This window comes from Chiloscyllium punctatum, chromosome 14 (assembly GCF_047496795.1).
Source record: "Chiloscyllium punctatum isolate Juve2018m chromosome 14, sChiPun1.3, whole genome shotgun sequence".
Classification (NCBI taxonomy): domain Eukaryota; kingdom Metazoa; phylum Chordata; class Chondrichthyes; order Orectolobiformes; family Hemiscylliidae; genus Chiloscyllium; species Chiloscyllium punctatum.
The window spans coordinates 39,574,986-39,594,026 of NC_092752.1; the positions used below are offsets into that span (position 1 = coordinate 39,574,986).

The 19,041-nt window shown below is 42.0% G+C and overlaps 1 protein-coding gene across 3 annotated transcripts in view; it reads left to right on the plus strand.

The window, feature by feature from the left end:
* The window catches only part of LOC140485736 (short transient receptor potential channel 3-like), a 190,820-nt gene that overhangs the window by 34,361 nt on the left and 137,418 nt on the right, over nt 1-19,041 (plus strand). For 2 of the 3 annotated variants that reach the window (XM_072584213.1, XM_072584214.1), the window contains exon 1: nt 11,390-11,697. The exons of the other annotated variant lie outside the window; for it this stretch is intronic. In XM_072584213.1, coding sequence (XP_072440314.1) covers nt 11,540-11,697 — 158 coding nt within the window. In that variant the 5' untranslated portion in view covers nt 11,390-11,539. Of the gene's footprint in view, nt 1-11,389; nt 11,698-19,041 lie in introns of those variants that run through there. 3 annotated transcript variants of the gene reach the window in all.

Here is a 19,041-nt window from a genome sequence, read left to right on the forward strand (position 1 = left end):
TCCATTATACCTTTGTGACAAGTCTTCAAAACATTCAATTATTAGAGTAGTGGCTGTTTACAGTTGGTCACTGAAATATCATAGCTGAGGTGAGAGTCACTTGACATAAATACACAAAAATTATGAAATCAAATTCTGTGTTTTCTGTCAACCAAGCTGAAGAACATTTCACATGGGAACATAACATTTTATATCTGTGCTGTCTCAAATGATGTGATGTAGCTCTGTGCACAAAACAATCATATAAAATGGCAGTCCAATGAGCATACTTAACAGCACATGAAGAAAACCAAACAACTTTCGGTGTAGGTATGTAGTAGTTTCCACACTTTCTAGTCATACTTGGACAAAACGACATCTAATTGTTTTCAGGCACTCCCCTTTTTCGTATGATTTGTCAAATGTTGTATGATCATGGTTTACACATAGTATTGTTAAACCCATCAAGTTTATCATCATATAGTATCACCTTGCATATCTTGAGAAGCCTTAAATACTTTCATTCATTGTTTTTAAATCTGACCCTATGCTTTATAATAATTCTCTCCTTTGGGAAAGATTTCTGCTGGTTATATATTTTAAAGAAATGAGTAGAATTTCTTCTGGTCAGTTTCAGATATTGTGAAATTGTAAACATATGCTTTTTAATTCCAAGGCACCCTTCTTTCTTGAAATTAACTTCAGTGGCCAATTTTGTGTTAAACATAATCAGCTTTGCCATAGAGTGTGGTGCTGGTAAAGCATAGCTGGTCAGGCAGTATCCAAGGAGCAGGAGAATTGACATTTTGGGCATAAGCCCTTCATCAGGACTTATGAAGGGCTTATGCCTGAAACATCGACACTCCTGCTCCTTGGATGCTGCCTGACCTGCTGTGCTTTTCCAGCATCACACTCGTCGACTCTGACCACCAGCATCTGCAGTCCTCATTTTCTCCATCATATGCTTTGCCTCAGGAATCCCACTCCATCCCATTCTCTGCCGTACTTTCTGCAGATGCCATACTGGCTGCAATATTTTCCTCCCTCTTCTCCACCAGCTAAGCATTCTGTTTCTCCTCATCCCTTGTCCCTCTGAACAGCCAGAGTCCTTGTCGCTTCCCAGTTGATAATTATCATCCTCTTACCTTTGTTGCAGATTTTTGTGGAGCAAAGTTATGGCTATCCAGCATGTTGTGACTCAGTGATCAGTTCGCCATTGTGAAAGGCTTTGGATATGGATGAATTTAGCAGAGCAATCACAAACATCATTGGCTTTGTAAAAATTGTATGTCGATGGACATGGCACACTGCTAATGCAGTACCACTGACTTAGTGTGATATAGAGCAACTCCCTGATCAGGAGTTTGTGCACAGAGGCAGGTAAAATGTAATGGCTTTCCATGGTTTTTTTTGTTGTACAATTAGGCATCCAGTGTAGATGAACTGAAAATATATGACAGCAGTGAGAACTTAGATATGCCAAACTGTGTTGTCTTCAGACCGTGACCCTGTTTGACCCCACTGTGAATCTCAAAGGGTCCTGCCAATCATAGCTGACCTTACACCTCATGTTGTCATGAATAGAGATCACACCGAGCAGCTTCAGTAGTTAGCCAATTTCCTGCAGCAGTTAAATAAATTGCCTCTGTGCATGTGAATGAGGTTGATGAAGGCGATATACAGCAGTCTCCACTGTTCATGGCATTTCCCTAGTTGCTGCTGTATTGTGAAGATCACATTGATGTGGATCATAGGAATAGGAACAGGCGTAGGTCATTTAGCCCCTCCAGCTTGTTCCACCATTCAACAAAATCATGGCTAATGTTTGGCCTAACACATAGTTGTTTATTTGCCATATCCCTTGAAACCTTTGCATAAGAAAAAAAAATTATCTATCTCAGGTTAAAAAGTAACAAAGATCTAGCATCCACTGCCATTTGTGGAAGAGGGTTCCAAACATCTACCATCCTTTGGGTGGCTCAATGGCTAGCAATGCTGCCTTGCAGCACCAGGAACCCGGGTTTAATTCCACCCTCAGGCAACTATTGGTGTGGAGTTTGCACATTCTCTCCATGTCTGCACGGCTCTCCACCGAGTGCTCCAGTTTCCTCCGACAGTCCAAAGATGTGCAATTTAGGCAGATTGGCCATATTAAATTTGCATATAGTGTCCAGGGATGTCCAGGCTAGGTGGATTAGCCATGGGAAATGCAAGAGTGTGTGGATTAGTGGGGGCCGATAGTGACTGAGTGGGATGCTCCTTGGACAGTCAGTATAGACTTGATGGGTCGAATGGTCTGCTTCCACACTGTAGGAATTCTATGACTCTTCGTGCATAAGTGCTTCCTAACATCTTTCCTGAATTGTCTATTCTTAATTCTCAGATTATTCCCCCTAGTTCTAGAATGCCCAAACAGTAGAAATATTTATCCACCCTTTTCCTGTTAATATCTTGATTATGAGAAAATTATTGCTCTAAACATTAGGTTCCATTTTAGCTGACAAAAAGTCCAAACGAGAGATATATTACACAGTGCAATCTTGTGTTTTTCTTTAACTTGACAAACTAAAATTTTGTATGAATACATGACACATTTAAATTGTCTGCTAGAACTGCCAGTTACAGGTGATGTGTGCCATAAGACCACAACACACAGGAGCGGAAGCCATTCATTCTATTCAATGTTCCATCATTCAATGAAAGCACGGCTGATCTGTTAATTTTCAATTCCACTTTCCTGCTTTCTCCCTATAATCTTTGAGTCCCCTACGGATTTAATAATCTGTTTATCTCAGCCTTGAATATGCTAAATGACCCATTCTCAATAGTCCTCTGTGGTAAAGAATTCCACAGACTGACTACCCACTGAGAGAAGAAATTCCTCCTCACCTCTTCATTAAATGTGTGAACAGTTATTCTCAAATTAGTGCCTCTGGTCCTTGACTCTCTACCGTATCAAGTCCCCTAAGAGTCTTATATGTTTCAACAAGGTGTCGTCTAATTCTTCTAAATTCCAAAGAGTATCAGTCCAACATAATCAAATTCTGCTCATAGGAGCATCTCTTAATACCTGGGATCAATCTACTGAACATTCTTTGGATGCATCCAATGCCAGTATATCTTTCCATTCGTTCAGGCCCCCAAAACTCTTCACATCAGTTCTGCTATGAACTAGTAGAAAATGAGGACTGCAGATGCTGGAGATCAGAGCTGAAAAATGTGTTCCTGGAAAAGCGCAGCAGGTCAGCCAGCATCCAAGAAGCAGGAGAATCGACGTCTCGGGCATAAGCCCTTCTTCAGGAATGAGGAAGGTGTGCCAAGCAGGCTAAGATAAAAGGTAGGGAGGAGGGACTTGGGGGACGGGCGTTGGGAATGCGATATGTGGAAGGAGATTAAGGTGAGGGTGATAGGCCGGAGAGGGGGGTGGGGGCGGAGAGGTCGGGATGAAGATTGCAGGTCAAGAAGGCGGTGCTGAGTCTGAGGTTTAGGATTGAGATAAGGTGGGGGGAGGGGAAATGAGGAAGCTGGAGAAATCTGCATTCATCCCTTGTGGTTGGAGGGTTCCTAGGCGGAAGATGAGGCGCTCTTCCTCCAGGCATCGTGTTGACATGGTCTGGCGATGGAGGAGGCCAACATGTCCTTGGCGGAGTGGAAGGGGGAGTTAAAGTGTTCCGCCACGGGGCGGTTGGGTTGGGTGGTGCGGGTGTCCCAGAGGTGTTCTCTGAAATGTTCCGCAAGTAGGCGGCCTGTTTCCCCAATGTAGAGGAGGCCACATCGGGTGCAGCGGATGCAGTAAATGATGTGTATGGAGGTGCAGGTGAATTTGTGACTCATATGGAAGGATCCCTTGGGGCCTTGGAGGGAAGTGAGGAGGGAGGTGTAGGCGCAAGTTTTGCATTTCTTGCGGTTACAGGGGAAGGTGCCGGGAGTGGAGGTTGGGTTGGTGGTGGGTGTGGACCTGATGAGGGAGTCGCGGAGGGAGTGGTCTTTCTGGAACGCTGATAGGGGAGGGGAGGGAAAGATATCCTTGGTGGTGGGGTCTGTCTGGAGGTGGCGGAAATGACGACGGATGATACGATGTATCCGGAGGTTGGTGGGGTGGTAGGTGAGGACCAGTGGGGTTCTGTCCTGGTGGCGACTGGAGGGGTGGGGTTCAAGGGCAGAGAAGCGGGAAGTGGAGGAGATGCGGTGGAGAGCATCGTCAACCACGTCTGAGGGGAAATTGCTGTCTTTGAAGAAGGAGGCCATCTGGGTTCTTCGGTATTGGAATTGGTCCTCCTGGGAGCAGGTGAGGCGGAGGCAGAGGAATTGGGAATATGGGATAGCATTTTTACAGGGGGCAGGGTGGGAAGAGGTATAATCTAGGCAGCTGTGGGAGTCAGTCAATTTATAGTAAATGTCCGTGTTGGGTCGGTCGCCCGAGATAGAAACGGAGAGGTCTAGGAAGGTGAGGGAGGAGTCTGAGACAGTCCAGGTAAATTTGAGGTTGGGGTGGAAGGTGTTGGTAAAGTGGATGAACTGTTCAACCTCCTCATGAGAGCACGAGGTAGCGCCGATACAGTCATCAATGTAGCAGAGGAAAAGGTGGGGGTGGTGCCAGTGTAGCTGTGGAAGATGGACTGTTCCACATATCCTACGAAGAGGCAGGCATAGCCGGGGCCCATGCAAGTGCCCATGGCTACTCCTTTGAATTGACGGAAGTGGGAGGATTAGAAAGAGAAGTTGTTCAGAGTGAGGACCAGTTCAGTCAGTCGAAGGAGGGTGTCAGTGGAAGGGTACTGGTTGGGTCGGCAGGAAAGGAAGAAGCGGAGGGCTTTGAAGCCTTCGTGATGGGGGATGGAGGTGTATAGGGACTGGATGTCCATGGTGAAGATAAGGCGTTGTGGGCCGGGGAAGCGAAAATCATGGAGGAGGTGGAGGGCGTGGGTGGTGTCCCGAACGTTGGTGGGGACTTCTTGGACTAAGGGGGACAGAACTGTGTCTGGTTATCGTTCCTAGGAATTTGATTCTCCACCCTTTCAGCTTCAGCTTGTTGATGTACCTGGGATCATGTTATCTTCACTCCTTTCTGACGTTAAAAATATGATACAATACTCACTATTACTTGGACGCATGCAGCTTTAACAACACTCAAACCATCAACAACATCCAGGATAAAGGAGTTTCCTTAATCGGAGTCCCATTCATCACCTTAAAACTTCATTGTCATACATGGATTGTGCACTGTGGGTGCACTGCGTACTGTCCATGAAATATACTACAAAAAATTTAACTATTCCTCTGCAATAAGCCAACCCAAACTAGCACTCTCTACCACTAAGGGCAGTAAGTACATGGGAATTCCATCACCTTACGTTCCCCTCCAAGTCACACAGCATTCTGAATTGTAAATATATTGCCACATCTTGAGAATTGCTAAAAAGGGCCACATCCTGTCAAAAGCTTTTTGTCTTCCACTCATCAGGATAGTTGGCAAGAAAACTGATTCAAGGAAAACCAATATTTTTATTACAGGGCAGGAAAGTACTGATTCTTGTTTAGAATAGGTGTGGCCGTCAGGAATGCACATATAAATGCTAATTGACAGCTAACTACCACGATTTCATTGATCTTTAATCCAGGCAGGCTGACTCTGTTCATTATTTTATCTTGATTAGATTGAAATCCTGGAGTCGCTGTCAAATAGCATCTTGGAGTAGCATCAAGAGGACATAAATAGCATCAAAGAGACATAAATTTAAGGTGAAGGGTGGAAGGTATGGGGGGATGTCAGGGGTAGGTTCTTTACCCAGAGTGGTGGGGGCATGGAATGCACTGCCTGTGGGAGTGGCAGAGTCAGAATCATTGGTGACCTTTAAGCGGCAATTGGATAGGTACATGGATAGTTGCTTAAGCTAGGACAAATGTTTGGCACAACATCATGGGCCGAAGGGCCAGTTCTGTGCTGTATTATTCTATGTTCTATGTTCTATGTGTCGAGGTATGCAGGGATGAGTTCAGTGGGGCAGCAGCAGGCTGAGACAATGGGTCGGCCGGGGCAGTCAGGTTTGTGGATTTTGGGCAGGAGGTAGAAACGGGCTGAAGCTAAATGCCAGCTCACGGACAACTCCTCCTACTGCCCCCTTGATCATGACCTCACCTCCCACCACCAAACCATCATCTCCCAGACCATCCATAACCTCATCACCTCAGGGGATCTCCCATCCACCGCCTCCAATCTCATAGTCCCACAACCCCGCACCGACCGTTTCTACCTCCTGCCCAAAATCCACAAACCTGACTGCCCCGGCCTACCCATTGTCTCAGCCTGCTCCTGCCAAACCAAAGGAGTAGCCATGGGCACTCGCATGAGCCCCAGCTATGTCTGCCTCTTCGTCTGATATGTGGAACAGTCCATGTTCAGCAGCTACACTGGCACCACCCCCCACCTTTCCCTCTGCTACATTGATGACTGTATCGGCGCTACCTCATGCTCCCACGAAGAGGTTGAACAGTTCATCCACTTTACTAACACCTTCCACCCCAACCTCAAATTTACCTGGACTGTCTCAGACTCCTCCCTCACCTTCCTAGACCTCTCCGTTTCTATCTCGGGCGATCGACTCAACACGGACATTTACTATAAATTGACCGACTCCCACAGCTGCCTAGATTACACCTCCTCCCACCGTGCCCCCTGTAAAAACGCCATCCCATATTCCCAATTCCTCTGCCTCCGCCTCACCTGCTCCCAGGAGGACCAATTCCAATACTGAACAACCCAGATGGCCTCCTTCTTCAAAGACCGCAATTTCCCCTCAGATGTGGTTGACGATGCTCTCCACGGCATCTTCTCCACTTCCCGCTCCTCCGCCCTTGAACCCCGCCCCTCCAATCGCCACCAGGACAGAACCTCATTGGTCCTCACCTACCACCCCACCAACCTCCGGATATATCGTATCATCCGTCGTCATTTCCGCCACCTCCAGACAGACCCCACCACCAAGGATATCTTTCCCTCCCCTCCCCTATCAGCGTTCCGGAAAGACCACTCCCTCCGTGACTCCCTTGTCAGGTCCACACCCACCACCAACCCAACCTCCACTCCCGGCACCTTCCCCTGCAACCACAAGAAATGCAAAACTTGCGCCCACACCTTCCCCCTCACTTCCCTCCAAGGCCCCAAGGGATCCTTCCATATCCGTCACAAATTCACCTGCACCTCCATACACATCATTTACTACATCCGCTACACCCGATGTGGCCTCCTCTACATTGGGGAGACAGGCCGCCTACTTGCGGAACGTTTCAGAGAACATCTCTGGGACACCCGCACCAACCAACCCAACCGCCCTGTGGCGGAACACTTTAACTCCCCCTTCCACTCTGCCAAGGACATGTTGGCCTCCTCCATCGCCAGACCATGTCAACACGATGCCTGGAGGAAGAGCGCCTCATCTTCCGCCTAGGAACCCTCCAACCACAAGGGATGAATGCAGATTTCGCCAGCTTCCTCATTTCCCCTCCCCCCAACCTTTTCTCAATCCCAAACCTCAGACTCAGCACCACCTTCTTGACCTGCAATCTTCTTCCTGACCTCTCCGCCCCCACCCCCTCTCCGGCCTATCACCCTCACCTTAATCTCCTTCCACCTATCGCATTCCCAACGCCCGTCCCCCAAGTCCCTCCTCCCTACCTTTTACCTTAGCCTGCTTGGCACACCTTCCTCATTCCTGAAGAAAGGCTTATGCCCGAAACGTCAATTCTCCTTCTCCTTTGATGCTGTCTGACCTGCTGTGCTTTTCCAGCAACACATTTTTCTGCTAGTGCTTTGTATGATTTTCACAAAACTTTCCTATTCTTACATACCAATCTGTACAAAATAATGGCAAACATGCTGAGGTTCATTCCAATACAATGAATACAGTGGCACATTTTTCATTAATAAACAAGTCAAAAAGTATGGTGCTGAAAAAAGCACAGCTGGTCAAGTAGCACCCAAAGAGCAGGTGAGTTAACATTCCAGGCATAAGCCCTTCATTACGCTGACTCTCCTGCTCCTCAGATACTGTCTGACCTGCTGTGCTTTTCCAGGGCCATGCTTTTTCATTCTGACTCTCTAGCATCTGAAATCCCATTAATAAACACAATTGTGTTGGTGCTCACAATACAGTATATTCCAAACAAAGGAAAGTGGCCATGTAATGGTACCCAGGCTAATATTTCTGAGATATGGGTTTGAATCCCATCATAATAGCTGCTAAAATTTGAATTGAATATAAATCTGGAATAAAAGGACAGCTTAATGAAGACCATGTAACTACTATGGATTCTCATAAAAATTAATCTGGTTCACTAATATCTTTTAGAGAAGGAAATCTTCCGCCTTTACCTGGTGTTGTCCACATGTGACTCCAGATCTGCAGCAATGTGGTTGACTCTTTACTGCCATATAAGCATTGAATGTTGGCTCAGCTAGTGGTATACAGGCCCTGTGAATGAAGTTTTAAAATTATCCAGTACAGGATTGACTGGATTGAATGAAGACTTTTGCAACAGATGAGCTAAAATAGGCACTCATGGGTAATGTGCTGGCAGTGGAACTAGGTGGTTTTGATGATGAAGGGGTATACAGTTGGAAAATCAATCTTGGTCAAATACATCAGCGAGGTTGTTCATAATCTGGGTCTGCCTTGAACTGTGACTAGCAAATGGAAGTTAATAATGAATAACAAAATTCAGTGGCAAAGAGTGAATGTTATAGAAAACACAGGATGTTCAGGTAGATATAGATGTCCTTTCATTTTAAGGTCAAAGAGCCTAGTAATTAAGTAAATACAGACAAGTGAATTCCAGTTTAATTAATGTTTTACATCCATAGTAAAGTTCTAGAAATATACTTTGAATTGTGAGATTATGTATTGATGTCTCTTATTCTCAATGAGACATAGCTGGCAGATTAGATCACTGATACTTGGAAGTTAAAAATGTGACCAATAGTGTAGGAGTTTAGCAGCAGTTAGCTAAAAATTGATAGCATTGTTGCATAGCTCCAAGATATGGTGGTACTGTGGAGGATGAACCTGGGGCTCCTAGCATCAGAGACATGTGTAACTGTCCGCGATGGGAGTTTGAAGGAGTTACAAGAATTGTTATTGTTTAAAATGTGCTTCTGAATCAGATAGAAATGGGGAAAACGTCCCACAATCTGGGGACAATTTGGGTCTCTTAGCACTGGACAGGACAGGAGAGGTGTTCCATCGTGTACTTCTTCCCAACAAACTGTAAAGTACTCAGCCCAGTCTATAGTTTATTTTAAGTATAAAATTCAGTGTTAGCTTGATCTGCTTAAGATATTTTGCTTAAAATTGCTTTGCACCGGTGTCATTATGGGATAATGAAGGTATGAGGTCATCTCCTCATGGCTGGACCAGGTGCAGGAGACAGTTAAATTGACTGAGTAGTTGTAAATTTGACAAATTTACATGGAGAAAATCAGAACATCAATAAATTCAGAAAAGTGTGTGAAAAGTTGAAATTAAAATTGCAGTCATCAAGGGGTAGTTCCGTGCAAAAGCTCCAGGAGTTATCTAATAAAGTTTTGGCACTAATGGACATTGACAACCTTCTTGGATATCTTATGGGAAACTTGAGATGGTGATTAGATTAGTGAAAGAGAGCATGATTTTCAAGGCGATACTTTAATAGTGGTGCCAAGTGACATGCTTGAAGGAGGAGATGAATCAAAGGAGCAATCCTGTGGGATTTTAGGTCTCCAACTGAGGAGGGCAAATAGAATCAGACACATCGTGAGAAGGTCAGAACTTCTTACAGTGGAGAACTCTTTCAACATTGTGGTCATATGTTAGCTAAGAGAATGTGCTTAAGTTTCTGGTAAACCTACAATCTCAGGACTCAAAAAGGGAAGACTAATGCTGCCTTGTAACCAAGGCAAACATAAGGTCAAGACATAATATTATTCCAGGCTTTTAAAGTAAGATTTCACGTTAGACTATGAAAGTCACTCCAAAGACAATTTTGAATGTATGTTTCTCTTTCATTTTATTGAAAATATATAAGTTCCGCATTGCTTTTATAACATTTAAAACTTTATTTTTGACATCTTCTAATACTCAGGAAAGAAGAAAGGATTCAAAGAACATATTTGGTGGCTTTTTATGCTTCTGCTTTTTTTTTACATTTAGCAATTATTTAAATGAAAGTCTAAAATTGAAGCTATGATCAGAGCCCCAGCAAAACTTTGTAGTGACCAACAAGCAAACAACATTGCGCTCTGCATTGATTCCAAGCTATATGTGAGCCATGCTAGATTGTAATAACATATTTAAAGAAAACTAAATTCAAGATAGAAGCACAAGTTTAAAAAGTACAGGAAACAAAAATTGAGGTTCTGATTTTCAATTTGAAAATATATGAACCAGTCTCAAAATCCAATCTTTTGAAAGCTATGTATTCTCGAAGCCAATGACCAGAACGACGAGCTTAAGGGATTTACTAAAGTCAAATGTTCCTTTGTGAAATTTAAGACATTTGCAATTGTTTTGGTCCTGTTGTTCCATAAGGAAACGTATGAACTATCTCTCGTTTGTGAATTGTGTCATCTTTGTTCTAATCGTTTAATCTTCGTTGTGCCTGAAGTTAACTTGACATGTATTATCTGTGATTTCGGAATTACTCATACAATATTGCCCATACAAGCCTCACTCTGTTGCAGCCAAATCTCGTCGTATGAAAACGCCAACATACATCTAAAGTGATTGGTCTCTTGATATTGAAAACGAATGATCTGCCTCTCTTTTCATCATGATAAATGTTCCTATATTCCGTACCTTTCCCCTTCACGGGCACATAGACCCTTCAATAATTCATTGTGTTTGGTGATTCCTTTCACTGTAATCTTCCCGTACTCTCTGCCCCCGAACCATTACTAATCCATCTGCTCTCCCGGCTTGATGTTTAATTACGAGGCATGTTAGCACAGCCAATAACCACTTCTAGTGGCGGATCCCAAACTTCTCTGAGCCCTCTCCAAATGACTGATCACCCACTGACCTTCGTGCCCTTATCTGCCTGTCTCCCGGACGGTGAATGGCCGCTTGTCGGGAAAATGAGAGTTTTCTTCGATGCCGCGGGTTCGCTTTGCACTGCTCCGAGATGAACAATTCTCGCAATCCCGAGTTTACTGCACTTTGGTGGTAACCTTTCTGTGTTTTTTTGACCCATACGATCTCATTTGCGTTGTCCACTGTGTGGGTTAACTGCTTTGGGCTCATGTTGAATTGGTGTCAAACCGGCTCGCTTTGCTGGTGATCAGTATCACCCCATCTCTCTTTCTCTCTCTCTCTCTCTCACTCCGCTTTCACGGAGGAAGGGGTGGGGGGGGGAAGCTGGGAGTACTGGAGCAGGCTGGCCAGTATCACTGTTCCCTCGTGAATCTGCGCCAGTCCCACCAGCACAAGGAGAAATCCCGCTGCCGCAGAGGAAAATCAGCGCTGCTGGCCACTGAAACGTGATTAATTCTACTTTCTATATATACATTGGTGTGAAGAACTCAGCCCGAATGTCAGAGGAAGATAGAAGGTGTCAGGCTCAGATAACAGTCTCCTTTTATGAAGAGGAAAACCGGCGGAACTGGAAAGAGAAGAATGGGGATTTGAGTTCACAATATTCCAACCCAATCGCAGAAGACAGGAAAACACATGGATACTCCGATACCATGTAAGTCTTTTCATTCGTTTAGTGGATTAATTAATACATTTAATCCAGCCATTCTGCTTTTTGTTTGTTATTTTCGTGTAAATACGATGAAGGAAATGATAGTAAAGATGGATAAACTATATAAGGTGCCTCGTATAAGATTTTCCATATTGATTTTGCCGCAGAATGGTGTTTCACTTTTATTCAAACGCAATGCAACTTTTAAAATAAATGAGATTGGGAAAACGGACAGCTGATCATTTAACGCAAGGTTCGGGAACTATGTACAACACAGGTAGAAATCAAAATGGCATTGTCATAACGGCAGTGTTACAAAATCTGTTTTTCTTTTAAACGTAATTTATTTTTAATTGTGAAAGGCACTAGAAATAACCTTACTTTGATGCATGGGGAAGGTTACGGAAACATTTTACAAACCTAATATTTCATTCCACATTTATTTGTTTAATTTAGTGGTTTAAAAATCGTTGAAGTAGATGCAATATTGAAATCTTCAGGTTGGACCGTTAAACTAAACATCAAACAAGCATCTCAGTAAACACCAATTTCGCAAAAAGAACTCAATTAATGAATTAAAATTGGGATCTCGGTTATTTTTTGCCCTTCCTAGAAAATCAGCGCCACCAAGTGAAGCAGCAGGTAAGTAACAGAGTTTCGACCGTTATGTATCAATTTATGAACATTAATAGTCGTTAGGCATAATCGTACGAGAACACTGAGAGGCACAAATGCAAGTAGATACTGGGTGGATGAAACAGTCATGACTTAAACATTACCTCAGAACTGGCCCAAGTTCTTTGCATCCCATACCAGGAGTGGTACCTAGCTGAAATGCAAAATGCTAACTCTGCTCATCAAGCCAGTTAATGGCTGTGGACAGAGGAATGAATTCTGGGTTTGCATCCTGCCCAATCGCTTCACAGACACTGACGAATTTCCAGATGTTTTTCTTTCTGGATTCAAACTTTGTTTCATCCCTGAAGAACATTATTGTCCAGTATATTTAGACACGTCGTAACTGAACGTGAAATTTCTGGTGAAATTAGTTCAGACTTAATGATAAATAAATACAAAAAAATTGTGTTGTAACTGGAAATGCAATGGTGTAGCCATTAACTAGATTTATTTACCCCGCAAGTTGAGACTTGAACTCTTTTGCGTGGCAAGTTGTTGGAGGTGCAAGCAGTGAGGAAAATTGAACGTATTGATCCTGAGTGGACCGAGCAAGCAACTAGAAGACCCCGAATTAATCAGATTGGCGGATTAGAAATGGGTGCGAGAATTGCGAGGAAAGTGTAACTTAAAATCAGCTTTAGGAAGAACTAAAAAGACGACGAGAAAGGAAGAAAAAACTTTTTGAAAAATGACATTTTACAATCTTCACCAACTATTAAATCCTGAAGGAATAAGATTCCACATTTGCAACAATTAGTTTCCAATGACAGAGAATTTATCACTCAAAGTAATTATAGCTCGTTAATGTTTATTTATTGCACAAATAACGCAAATCCATGATTTTTAGTGCAATTCGTTGATATTCAGTGGTGAGGTAGAATGTCATTGTCATCTGACCAATGGTGGACAGACATAACCTTTTCAACGGCTTATTTATTGTTGCAAAAATTTACTTTCTTTTTAACTTATCTGCAAGTAGATTACAAAACAATTTAAGTTAGAATTTACAGAAAATACAATAAAATGTATCACATTTCTCATTTGTGCACTGAACGTTTAGGTACTTTGATCTAAATGCAAAATTGAAGCATTTGTTAAATATGATGTGTCAATTCACATTCCAGTACAAGCTCCATAGACCTGGATAGGTTAACAGACCCTTAGAATGTCATAGCAGAAAAAGCCTACGACAGTGGCCTTTCCCCATTGCATCATGCTAGCGACTGCCCCAGACTTTGGTGTGTTCCTTAACACTTAGTCCTGGAACTATGAATTGCGACAGTCTGCAATACTTGATTGCGGACAGCTCTTTGCACTTGAAAGTATATAAGTCTTAGGCAGTTCAAAGTGCATCATTCACAGAGGTGATTGCTCTCAAGGCGCAGTTGATATTTGTCTCATTATACATATTAGGAACAGCCTATAAGAGCACAGAGTCCTGATCACAGAACTGCTCAGGACAAACCTTGACAAAAAGCACTGCATGTCTCTCCAGAATCTTTTGCAAAAGCACATTCCAGAATGAGATGTGCAACAGTCTCTTCAACACTGCAACCTTCTCAAGGGCAGAAAGCCAGAGTATGAAAGAACTGGTGAGTAATGTTCTTTTCACCACCAATCAAGCTACATTTTGGTCCTTATTGGAAAGTTCTGGTGGTGAAGCATTGTCCCAAATGGCTTCAACTGTTTTCTCAGGGAACCGTTCAACAGGATGGTTCTCATCCTTTCTTGTAGGGTCTTGAGGACGTTATGTGCTGACCTGATAGACTTGTGGTCAAAGGCCTTTCTTCTGTATAAATTTTTCCTCAAGGGTCTCGTGCTTCACACACATTTGTTCCTAATTGCAAGTTGATCTACTAGTCATGTGGCATTACATAAACAATGGTGGACATCATTAGCCTTCCTGTATTTTTACACCACTCATGAAGGGAATAATGCCCATTTGCTACATACATGAAAGTCTTCCTGTTATTGTTGTTTCAATCTCTTTGTTTAGAAAACTAGGTGAACAGGCTCTCAAGTGATCATGTATTCATTATTAAGTTTGGAGTTCAGTTTGTCCAAACATAGGATGGCCCACAGGATGAGCTGTTACCAATGTTAAAAAAAATGCCAAAGTATTTCTGCCGTGTTTCAATTTCTCACACTTTTGCAACAACAAGAAGTACAAGCACCTGTATTTAAGGAGGGTTTTTAACCTCGTAAAATAACCCAAGGCATTTCATAGACATGTTATCAATCAAATTTTGACACTGCTCTGTATAAAGAGACACAAAACCAGAAGATTAACAAAACTTTGGCTGAGAAAGTAGAGTTTAAGGGCCATTCTAAATAAGAAAAAAAGAGGGAGGATGGTGAAGAATTTTAGGGAAGGCATTCCACAGCCATCCACAGTGAAGCATTAAAACCAGAAATGTTCAAGGGGCCAGAAGTGGACAAGTGCAAACATTCCAAAGGCTTAGTGAGTTTTGATAAGATTTGTAGCTCAAGTTGAGGTTCTGGATGTAAGTTTGCTCACTGAGCTGGGAGGTTCGTTTTCAGACATTTTGTCACCATACTAGGTAACATCATCAGTGAGTCTCCAGTGAAGCACTGGTGGTATGGCCTGCTTTTTATCTATGTGTTTAGGTTTCCTTGGGTTGGTAATGTCATTTCCTGTTCTTTTTCTCAGGGGTTGGTAAATGGGATCCAAGTGAATGTGTTTGTTGATAGAGTTCCAGTTGGAATTCCATGCTTCTAGGAATTCTCACCCGTGTCTCTGTTTGGCTTGTACTAGAATGGGTGTGTTGTCCCAGTTGAAGTGGTGTCCTTCCTCCTCTGTTTGTAAAGATACTAGTGAGAGAGGGTCATGTCTTTTTGTGGCTAGTTGATGTTCATATATCCTGGTGGCTAGTTTCCTGCCTGTTTGTCCAATGTAGTGTTTGTTACAGTTTTCGCAAGGTATTTTGTAAATAGCATTTGTTTTGCTTATTGTCTTTATAGGGTCTTTCAAGTTCATTAGCTGCTGTTTTAGTGTGTTGGTGGGTTTGTAGACTATCATGATACCAAGGGGTCTGAACAGACTGGCAGTCATTTCCAAGATGTCTTTGATGTAGGGTAGAGTGGCAAGGGTTTCTGAACGCATTTTGTCTGCTTGTTTGGGTTTGTTGCTGAGAAATTAGTGGACTGTGTTCATTGGGTACCCGTTCTTTTTGAATACACTGTATAGGTGACAAACAGGCAGAAAGTTAACACCATTTTGACTGGGACAACACATCCATCCTAGGACAAGCCAAACAGAGACAGGGTGGAGAATTCCTAGAAGCATGGCAGTCCAACCAGAACTTTATCAACAAACACATTGACTTGGATCACATTTACCATCCCCTGAGAAAAAGAACAGGAAATGACATCACCATGAGAAATGACATCACCAACCCAAGAAACCTAAACACATAAATAAAAAATGGGCCATACCACCAGTGCTTCACCAAAAGCTCACTGATGATGTTACCTTGTATGGGGTCAAAATGTCTGAAAATGAACCTTCCAGCTCAGCAAGCAAACTTACATCCATCCCAAAGGCTTGTAGAGCTGGAGACAGGGCTAAGGTCATTGAGGGATTTGAAAACAAAAGGGGAGAACTTTAAAATTGAGACATTGATAACTGGTAGACAATATAGATCAGCAGACACAGGAGTGAATGTGAATTTGTGTCAGCAAATACAGAGGGAACAGTGTTTTTGGATCTCCTCAAAGTTATGGAAAGTAGGAACACGGGAGATACACTTGGAAGACACTAGTGAAGGAGCATCTGAGGAAGCATTATTCAAAATCATTTGCTGTTTCAGAAAAAAAGGAGAGAATATTGGCAGGTGAAAAATAATTAAACAAAGCAATAGAGCCTAGAATACATGATTTACATAAGATTCAAAACATACTAATTTCAACAAAGCATGATCTGAATGGAGTCAAGAGTCATAGAGATGTGCAGCATGGAAACAGATCCTTCGGTCCAACTCGTCCATGCCGACCACATATCCTTAATCAATCTAGTCCCATTTGCCAGCACTTGGCCCATGATTTGAGTGAAAGGGCTTATTTAATTAAAATGTTTCAGAAAACTAATGGAATCGATTACAGACATTATAATTGTATTATATATGCCTTTCCTTGAATGGTACAGCATTTCTGAAAGCTTTTACTATCAATTATGGCTTTGCAAAGAACACAAATTAGAAAAAGGTTCAGTTTTAATCTCAGGTATGATGAGAGATCTAGAGATAGATGCAAGAGAATCCAGTTCAATACAGGCTGTGATATAACAAAATTAATTTACTGTATTCCCTTACATCAGTCAATGAAATAAACCCAAATATCATAAAGCACATGCAGGTTCTTTGATTGAAGTCTTTATACAAGTTTTTACTCAATGTCAAAAGGTTCATAATACTCTTGTAATGAATCAGAAAGGTTTGAGTTTATACCCTAGTCTGACAAATCATGCCGAACTGAGAGAATTTTGCATTGTTTGTGTTGGTGCACTCTGAATTGGGGTAGTCCACTGTGGAAGACCTGCAGTTCTTAGCAGCTCAACCTCCACAGTAGCAAGATCAGCTAGCACTTCTGAAAGCTTCAGCTGTCCAGTCAGGCAGTTGGTGACCTACGCACTCTAATGGAGAGTGACCTCATTTGAAACAGGAGGTCACTATTGCTTTTAAAAGTCAAGGTGACTGTAGCTTTAACATTTATGCACCTGGATCATTCAAGGACAAAACCACAGACATTTATTGGTGTTCGCAAACTGCAGTTCACAAATATAGCGTGAGGTGCTGAATAATTTGAATTGCATCTGGTACATCTGGTTTGACACTAATTCAATAAATAAATGCAGTGGTCTAAGAGCTTAGTCTTGATGGCAGGATTCCCTCAGATACAGAGGTAATTGACTACATTCATAAGGTGATCGATGGACAAGTCAAGTATATTTTTTCATACTAAATATTTCCACTAGTTCAACATGCAGCTCGTATGTGAGAAGATCCTACAGATTTATACAAAGTTTCCAGTGAACTGCTATGACATACTTATTCTTTATTCCTTCATTTGCATCAGGATTATCAGAGATGCTCTGCTTTTCCACCTCTCTGAGGAACTGTATGCTCTCTTCTTCAGTAACAAAATATAGACATTAGGGACTCTTATGAGGTCATGCTTGAGATGTAGGCACAAAATTTGAAGGGGATCATTGTGGAAGAGAAGGAGGGTGAGGTCAGTAAACAAGGAGAAAGTGTCTTTGTTGTCTGTTGAGATGTAGATGCTGCCAGGACTGACATTTATATGTGGTTACTAATAGATGCTTAAAAGGCTATGTGTATTGGAGACTACAGAAGTGACAGATGGTTACAATCTGAAATTTGCATGCCATTCACCTGCTGGAACTTAGGAGGTCATTGAAGAATTTCCTGTAATGTATGCATGAGCTCTGCACCAAACTCCAGGTGTTCATCTCATTTTAGACCTCCTACCAAACTGTTTTGCTGAAATGAACTGGGAAACTAGGTTTAAAAAGTAAGGTTCAGTGACTTAAGGAGACATTTAATAACTCTCAGCACAGTTTTGTTCCAGTGAGAGAGAGAAAATCTAGGAGGTAGATACATCATCTGTAGCTAAGTAAGAAATATAAAGATTGTATCAAATTGAAAGCAATTCTGTATTAATCTATAAAGGGAAATGGTAGGTCAGTGGGTTGACAACCAGCAATGGAGAATAAAAAAAATTGAGAATTTAAAAGTGTGAGAGAAGGCTTGCTGGAAATAGAAAAAATTAGTAAAAGTTTCTACAGATACTAAAAAAAAGTAACTAATATGAGTGTTTGTCTTCGAGAGAATGAGTCTGGTGAGTTAGTAATACAAAACAAAGAAATGGCAAAAACATTGAACAGTTATTTTGTGCCAGTTGTCACTGTAGAAAACTTCCAAAGTTTACATTCAATATGTTTTAACCCTTTCAGCTTCAGTCAAAATCACCATACATTAACCTCCTAGCCTGCTATATACTCTTCCATATATCTCTCTGGTTGTATAATCAATTTCTGTCCAAATGGGCATCCACAGAGGGTATATTCAATGTGAATACAAGACTTTGTCTTCATATGGGCCATGCATTGGTCTTGGAAACATTGGGAAAAGATGCAACTGCAAAAGATAGATTGATGAAGACAATCAATTAGTTTCTTTTATTCTTGTTTGTTCTGTCACTATCTGCTATAGACTCAGTTCAGCAGATAACCCCTCCTTTGCCCAGACGAACAAAAGTAGCATTGGATGAACCTAAGTTAGACAAGATCAAAAAAAGTTAATGGGGACCAAGCAGGCAAGTGACCCAGTAGACATTTTGGTATCATATTACTTGACAATTAAACAAAATTCAGACTTGATATTAAGGCAAAGCATAGTTTTAAAGTATTTTGTATATTAGTTCCAAAGCAATTTTTGTGTTTTTTATTTTATTGTCTAAACATTTTTTGCCCTTAAAGCATTTTTTTTGTCAGTGACTCTGTTTATGCACAATGATTTTGACAGCAAACTAACAAATAAAAACTGCTGGAACCTTTATGATATATCTGTCATTTGTACCAAGCAGTAATCTCTACACTTCTAATTATGTTGCTTCCTCTAGTTTTAAGCA